Source organism: Drepanopeziza brunnea (assembly GCF_022702325.1).
Source record: "Drepanopeziza brunnea f. sp. 'multigermtubi' strain 214-2 chromosome Unknown ctg10, whole genome shotgun sequence".
NCBI lineage: Eukaryota > Fungi > Ascomycota > Leotiomycetes > Helotiales > Drepanopezizaceae > Drepanopeziza > Drepanopeziza brunnea.
The window spans coordinates 1,585,999-1,594,135 of record NW_027094073.1 but is presented as its reverse complement, the minus strand read 5'-3'; the positions used below and the strand labels follow the sequence as shown (position 1 = coordinate 1,594,135).

At 49.1% G+C, this 8,137-nt stretch overlaps 1 protein-coding gene across 1 annotated transcript; it reads right to left on the bottom strand.

Moving 5' to 3' along the window:
• Positions 1-3,870: 3,870 nt before the first annotated feature.
• L3040_006108 (uncharacterized protein) lies at positions 3,871-6,295 on the bottom strand (the record flags this gene model as incomplete). Its single annotated transcript, XM_007288455.1, has 2 exons — positions 3,871-4,416; positions 4,475-6,295. 2 exons carry the CDS (start codon positions 6,293-6,295, stop codon positions 3,871-3,873), a joined length of 2,367 nt encoding a protein of 788 aa, XP_007288517.1.
• Between the last annotated feature and the right edge of the window lie 1,842 nt (positions 6,296-8,137).

Below are 8,137 nucleotides of genomic sequence, written 5' to 3'. Positions count from 1 at the left end.
TCGCCAGATGCAGGGATCCTGCCTTTTGAACATATGATCCATGTACAGAGGTACAGCAGGATGCAGGTGGTGGAATATTGGGTTGAGGATCCTTTAAATTTTTATACCCAACTCGCTGTAATACCGGGAGCTTACAGCATCCAGCTGGATGCTTCTCTTTTTCGCACGGCATATCCATCTGTATCAGCATCCGTCATTTTCATGACAGCATCTTCGGTCACGGATCTTTAGTCTCTCGTCGCGTCTCGGATAATTTTTCTTGGCGAGTCGACTTGAACTTGTTTTCGGCGCCACGGAATATGGCTGTCTCCTCGGGGGTACGATGTTGCACTGCCACCAACCTTGTGCATCGATGGATGAGTGCCTTGGACGATCATGAGAAAACGATGGAAAGAAAGGTATTTATTTGGCCGCTATGGTCCCGCCTGGACATATAATTTTTGCGAGGAGTTACTTCAGACCGCTGGGCTACAGTACAGCGCCTTTACTTTGAATCGGTTTTCACTTCTGGCTCTGAAGATGGATAGAGAGTGATGATGGATAGAGAGTGCATGGGAAGGCCTCGGCGGGATTGCCAACTGGTTGGACATAATCATTGCTTGATAGAGGTTTATTTCCGGACACACGAGCACTGTATATGCATACGCGCCCCTTGAACAAAGATTAAAGGCTTCACCATCAACAGGCTGTAACTGGACAAAATATGATCCGCATTTATGTGTGAAAGTTCCTCCTTGCCCCAATTTGTCGTATTTTCTTATCTTAAACTTCTTTCCTACGTAAAGTGCTCTTTGCTGACTGCATGCAACTCTTTTCTGGTGAATATCTCATATCCTCGATGTACACACACACATCGTGCCCTAAAGCACCTAGGTACCTAGCTATAGTAGTGTATATACACATATATCTCTTACCATCCTCCTCTATCATCCTTCTCAAGCCAGGCAACTTCTCCCCAGATACAAGAATTTCTCTCATTATCGGTCCTGTTTTGTCGCTTTGGTTGACCGGATCTTCACTCTGCTTGAGCTACTTGGTGGATGGGGGTCGAGCTACTCGCCTGCTGCTGCTTACTATTGAACGGTCCAGGCCGTCGATGCCTGTTGACGTCGGGCTTCCGTTCGTTACGCTGCGCTGCTCACTGCTCACTGCTAGCCTCTCGTCACTCTTTGTCGCTTATTACATATCAGCAACTTCGCATACCCCTCACTGTAGGGTCGATTGCTTGCTAGAAGGCGCTGTCAATACGGAGTACAGTGTTTTCTGGGAATCGACAGCGTTGCAATAATGCAATCTGCAATGCCTCTCTGAGTTTTCCTTTGAAGACAGGAAGCGGAGAGGAAGAGACTCACCCCTCGACTTGTAGTTGTTGATCGATGGGATGGATCTTGTAGATGTTTCTGACCAAGGAAAGCAATAACTGCCCCCGTGTATCAATAGGTGGGGGGGCGGCTACGATTCTTTACCTGTACGAGGGGCCCCATACGAACCTTCAGCCTTGTAGGTAGCCAATTCCATACTGTTTGGAAAAGCCGATGTTGAATCTATCGACACGTTCTCGCTGGAGAAGGGGATTGCAATAATGGATACAAGCTTAATGCGTCTACCAGTCTTGCAATTTGAGAGAGTAGCTAGTAAAGCCTTGCTTCTTAATCACAACCGCTTCCGCACACGCAGACCTAATTTTTTTTTTCCCATGGTTTACGAGCCGCGCTTCCTCCTCCTCTTCCTCTTTCTCTCGACACCGTCAACTACTCTACTCGATATTGCTTGCTTACGGCAATCTGCTCTTACACGTGTATACTCGCGCTCTCTTGCTATCAGAGGCTTCTATTCGACATACCTATCACACACAAAGTTATTTCTACTCGGATCAGCACACAACCGTGAAGAGAGATAAAAAAAGAAACTAAAGAAGACACTCCAAAAGGGCTTTGGGTCAGCGCGCGCAACCAAGGAAAGTGGCGTCTTGTTCTCGCGCTTTCGACGACGACAAGGCGATGGAAGAGAGAGTTTGGGAGCGAAGAGAGCTTGTCGGAAGGGTACCTACTACTACTAGGTACATTTTACTCCGTAAGGATTTTCGGATTCGCGTGTGCGTCAAAGCTCGTTGCTCCAACCTACCGGTACCTACCTAGTCGAGCAAGGGGCTCGATAAGTACTTACTACTGTACTTACTACTTCTAGGTACTACGATACGTACTACGTACTACCTGTACCTTACCCTCTATCGGACTTGGCGGAAGGAAAGCTCCGCCGAGCTTTTTCTTGGAAGTCGAGAAAGGAATACGTACTTATCGAAGTGTGGACTTTGATTAAGCATAATCTTCTTGTTTTCCGCATTATCGATCCTGTCCGTACAGGAACGGAGTGCTTGACCGTAAACCTCAATCATGAAAACCTTTTTATTCCTTTTTTTTTACTTTCGAAATGTAGTCGGGGGTGTTAGGGATGATGGTACAGTAGGTCGGTCGGTCTAAGAGAAGCTTATCGAGGTTTGGCGCTTGGAAGATCGATTTGATAAGTAGACTGTAGGCTTTATATACCTAAACCCTTCGCTTTGCACGTCTCCTTTACCCCCTTGGGAGGTCCTGGGACGAGGAGCGCACGCTATGCCTTGGTCCGCCAGACGCAAGTCAATAATACTAGTACTAGTACTACTACTACTACTACTACTATCAATGAGTATTCTCTCTTCATTCTCGCTCTACGGAAACGATCCTTATAGATAACCGCATCCAATCTAGAAGGAAAAGCGGATGGATGGATTTAACTTTTCCCTACCCCGTAACCGTGCCATACTCTCCGATGTTGTAATTTACTTTTTGCCTGTTGCCTGCCTGTCCCCTTTCTGCTGCTCGCTCCCTGTTCTCATTTAAATTTTCAGAATGGTTGCTCTATTGCGGCTATTGCTGCCTCCTGCGTTCACGGCTCGCTCGCAGCGGGAGTTTCCCAGATGTTTCTCTCTCTCCCCCGCTGTGAGGACCAGAGAGATGGATTTTCGCAAGCGTCAAGTAATTGAGGATCGTCCCCCCCTCAATAGAAAATTGAAAAATCTGTATCTGTCTGTATCTATCTACTACATATCTGCATCTGCATCTGCATCTGCAGCGCCAGAGACGCCACGAGCAGGCAACCGAAAGCTTGAAAAGCCCGACGTCCTCGGGCTCAGATCGGACGCAACCGCAGCCGCGTCTAGGCCTCGAGCTTGGGGTAGACAGGGAGGAGGTTGGTTGGTTTATGGTTTATGGTTTATGGTTTATGGTTTGATTGATTACCGCTACTGTACATGAGTGAGCGGCACGATATGCGTCTCGGTCGTGTACGTCCCGTTTGATCTTGATGCTGATGCTGATGCTCGGAAAGGGGGATATGATTTGTTATGATATGCCTGGTATTGGCCGTGGGGATGATGTAGCGTCCTCGCGGCTATCTTGAACGACATTGGCAAGGGACTGTGTGTGTGTGTGTGTGTAAGTGAATGAGTGAGTGAGTGCTCACTCCGATGACAGATTTTGTTCGGAGGCGGGTTTATCGTTTGTATGATTGGATTTGATCTAAGTAACAAAGAATCGATATCAAAGATGAATCAGATTCGTGGACCTGGGTGCTAATCCCCAGTGCCGTCCGTCTATTTACGTATGCCTATGTGTAACGCCATGCCGGCTTTTCTCGCTCGTATGCATGCCCACCCAAAACTCCCCCACCGGCGAGATGACTGTCATGGCCCAGGGCCCGAGTGATTTTTTCTCGCATCTACTCTCAGACACTCTAGGAAATCGTGGAAGCTTATAGACTCCAAGTCCTACTGACGCCCCCCCCCCCCTTTGAAAATTGAAATACCGTAATCCCTAACCTTCATATCCCTCTTCAACCACCCACGACACCAGAGCCAGCTAAGCGCGACTCCTCTTCGTGAGGCTCAGGAGTGGTCTTCGCAGCACCAACAACTTTCTTAGCTGGCTTGACGGATACATCTGGTGTCTTTAGGTCATGGGTTGCCTTCTCGTACCTCACACACCTCCCATTTTTCCTAAAAAACTGCAAGTCTACACCCTTAAGATTGGGCATTACGGCCCCGAAAGTATCGGTGAAGCTACCCATCGAGTAACAGCCCGATTCTTCGAAGACAGGGGAATCGAACCATAAATTGCCGAGGGCCAGGCAGGAAAAGTAAGCTGGGTTGTGGTGAACGTGGCACGTTTTTTCCTGGGACTTATCCGGGCCAGAGAAACTCCATTGGTGTTTATTCGTGAGGGACTCTGCGAGGGCGCCAGGCTCACCACCAGGGAAATCGGCTGCGAAATCGGAGAAGGCGAACTTCCCTGATAGAAATCTTGTGAGGTTGAGAAAGGATGCTGCGAGGTCGAAGGAGTAGAGGGTTGGGGTGGAGGCGGTGCAGAGGTTCAACTTGGGCTGTAGAGAACTTAGTCAGCTTGCGCGGTACTGGGATGGAATTGGGGGAGATGCTTACATCTTCGAGTCGAGTACAGCGATCGTCCCAAGAGACCTCTCCTTGCAGCATTTCGTGGTCGTGGAGACGATCACGGGATTCAACGTTCAGTCCGATTATATCCTCGCTTTTGGATAAATAGTTGAAGGCGCTGGGATGGTACGTGTGCGCACCATCTGACACCAGAAGATATCGTGCCGATGCGCATCCAGGATCCGTGGTGTTCAACTCCTTGATCACCCAGTCCGTAGCAGCATATCCTGAATCTTTGACTGGCGGCTTGGGAAAAGCCTTCTGGGGAACAGAGACGTGCCGGATTCTTGCGTCAACTGCTTTTAATATTACGTACTGGAGATCTGAAAAGGGGACTGTATCACCCTGAAACACGACTGCTCTCCAGTTCTGGTTCTCTTGCTCCTGGAGGGAACGAAGCATAGCCGAAAGTTTGAAGAGTTTGTCCTCTGCATTATTGTCTCGTGAAGCTCGGACGAGGACACAAACATCGGCTTGCCTTGTCTTGTGAGCCGCGAGTTCCTTGTCCCGTGCAAGGCTCATCTGGTTGACCTTGTCCGCCCATAGGTGCTGCTTCTCCGAAATCGACAGTGCGGTCTTCATGGCAATGCCGTAGGCGTCACCAAACTGGACGCTGGGTTCGAGGCTATTACCCTCACCCCATTCGTTCAAGGCGTTGACGAAAAAGAAGTTCTCCGATCCGATGGGGTTAGGGGTTGACTTGATCGTTCGAAACATCTCAACCAGGTGATTTTGCCAAGTTCTTGGGTGGCACAGGGGCACCGAGCTTGCTTTGCCGTCGGTTGCGTGGCGAGGGGTGTTATCCCAGCAAACCATTGTACCACGATGATAGACCCTGGCCAGCTTCTTGAGAGTAGGATAATTTGAGGGATCCAGACCTCCCGCATGAGGCGCGAACTCGTTGATGGCGTCAGGTCGGTTGGCCGCCCAAGAACCTTGGCCCTCCCCCCATCTGGTCTCAATGATATCAAGTCCTCCAAGTCCTTCTTCAACAGCCCATTGGCGCCACGCAGCATACATGGGCGGTCCTAGATCTCCCATGTGAGATGGATTGTACACCATGAATTGGATCCTCCCTTCCGACCGGATGTACTGAGGATGTTTGAAGAATTTCAAGAGCCAGTCAAAGTGCTTCCTCCAAGCAGCCTGAAGCCCGTAGTCCTGCGCAATCAGTACGTCGGAGGCATCGCCACCCGCCCCGTCCCATTTCGACGTCCATGGCTCGTTGGCCCAGCTCAGCATGAACGGGATATCAGGCTCCCCGTCTTTCAGCATTGCTTCGAGGATGTGCTCCATGATTGGCTTACCATCAAACCAATAGTGATGATACGCGACTCCATAGAAACCACTTTCTTTGAGAAAGCGGGCTTGTCGCTGTCGAGTCTCGAAAGCGAGGCCGTCGTACATCCCTCCGATGGACTCGTGAGGCCGAATAGTTTCCAGACCCCATTGATTGTGGGTCACCTTCCTGACGTTGGTCCATTCGGTGAAGTTCTCTCCGTGGAGCCTGCTGTTTTCTTCAAAGACGTAGTACTGAGGGAAAACGTATGCTATAGGCTTGATGGAATAGCGCGACGCGGATGCTGCTGGCTTCGGTGAGGGCTTTGATGAGAAAAAACTTGGTTTTTCTGGTGGAGGCTCGTCTTGATCGAAGTCAAGATCATCAGGTATGGAAAAATCATGTTTTGGACTCTGATGTTGAGAATAGGGCGATGATATTTGATAAATATAGAGCAGAGTCGTGCATATCAGAAGGACCAACACAATGGCTACTTTGTGAAAGGGACGGTTCGACTGGTACCCAAGCATCGTGGCACGGCGGCAACGGAAAAACGTATAAACAATAAATATGCTGCTGCTGTTGCTGTTGCTGTTACTTTCTCCACGCCGAATGGAGGACACAGTCCGCGCCGAAAGGGTCGTGGTGATGGAGTTTGCGTTAGAAAACGTACTCAGGTATAAGGAGTGTGAGGGTCAAGAGAGAAACGAAAAAAACCAATACGAGGCGGGAGGGACAAGAGAGTATATACGTAGCAGTATTGTACCACTCTGCATATTTGATCAAGGAAATCAAGGGGGTAGGGGAGGAAGTATAGCCAGGGCCAGAAAAGTTAATTTACGACGACGGTGGAAGTATATTTATTCTGCACCCACTTACCGCCCGGGCATTACCCCTGAGCTTGAGTTTTGATTTCCGAGTCCAAGTCTTGAGTCTCAGTCTGAGTCTCACTCAGTCTGAGTCTGTCTCTGGGATCCTCGACAAGGCTGGGATGGATGGATAGGCTCTCTGTGGGGGCGTTGGAAGACTCGAAGAAGTACGGAGTAAATAAGTCGTCGCACACTTGAGCGTACAGTGTGACACCAGAGACATTGGGAGCAGAACGCTGCTGTCTGTACAGCTAATAATTCGACGAGAATATTTGGAATTCTTTCCTGGACTCCATCCTCTGAGAGGCTCGAGGCTCGAGGCTCGAGAGCCATCAGAGAGGATCATCGCTGTAAGATGGCCAAGAGAAAGCCGAGTCTTTGCACGTTTGGGCGATTGCCGGCGGAACCAGGCTGGGCTGGTCGGAAAAGAATGGAAATTTCTGATAAGTATCCTCCTACTCGTTCCCCCAGCATCTCTGTTCCCATGCGATGATCTTCTTAGACCGTATATTTAGAAAATCCGACTCTATAATTGGGACGATTTTCGACATGGGCACAGAGCCAGTCGTATCTCGGTGACGGACGGATACCGGCAAGTGCGTTCCAGATCGGCAGTCTGTTCGAGATCAGCAACTTGGAAGGTAGCTGTAGTTGCTGTACTAGTTGTAGTAGCAGTAGTAGCTGTTTTGTTGTTGTTGTTGTTGTTGTTGTTGTTGTTGTCGTCGTCGTTGTTGTTGTTGTTGTTGTACCGGTATCCGAGGAGGCAGGGCTGGGGCTGTCTGTCCGCACTCCTAGCATGGAGCTTGGACGAAGGGATCCCTTCCATTGCAGCAGAATCCAAACTCACCTTCCAAGCCATGGATATTCCTACGAACTTTGTGTCATCCAAATCCTTCATATCTGTAACTGTTTAGCATTTAGTAGTACTGGATTAGTAGTATGCAAAGAGCAGAAGGGGTGGGATGAGACTCCCGTTTTTTGGACTAAGAATACGGTGGGCCAATCCACTCAATAAGCCTGCGCTCACCTTCTGTATGGCTGGATGTTGAAACCCTTCTAGTACCACACCACTATATTTAGAAGAGGGAGTTGAGACCTAGTCCGCATCAAGTAGCTATTAAAAGGAAAGAAGAAGAAGAGGGAGAGAAAGGCAGAATAAAGAAGAAGACGAAGCAAATCAACGCGAATAGCTTGCCTCGTCTTCGTGCTTGGAATTCCCAAAGATTGCCGCCCATATGCGTTCTATTGCGAAGCCACAGAGACTGTGGGTGAGGAAGGACGAGCGGAGCGGAGCGAAGTCCATCGCTACTTTTGCTGTCCGTCCGTAAGGATACCGGTAGTACGTAAGAATTATGCTAAAACGTCAAGAGGAGAAAGCAACTACGTACGGGCTGTGTGATACACAGAGTTCGTTGGGTCTGAGAGGGCTGATCCAAAAATTAATTTTCAAAGAAGTCTATCCATATTGCGAATATCCCGCAGCCAAGAGCTACGAACTTCGTA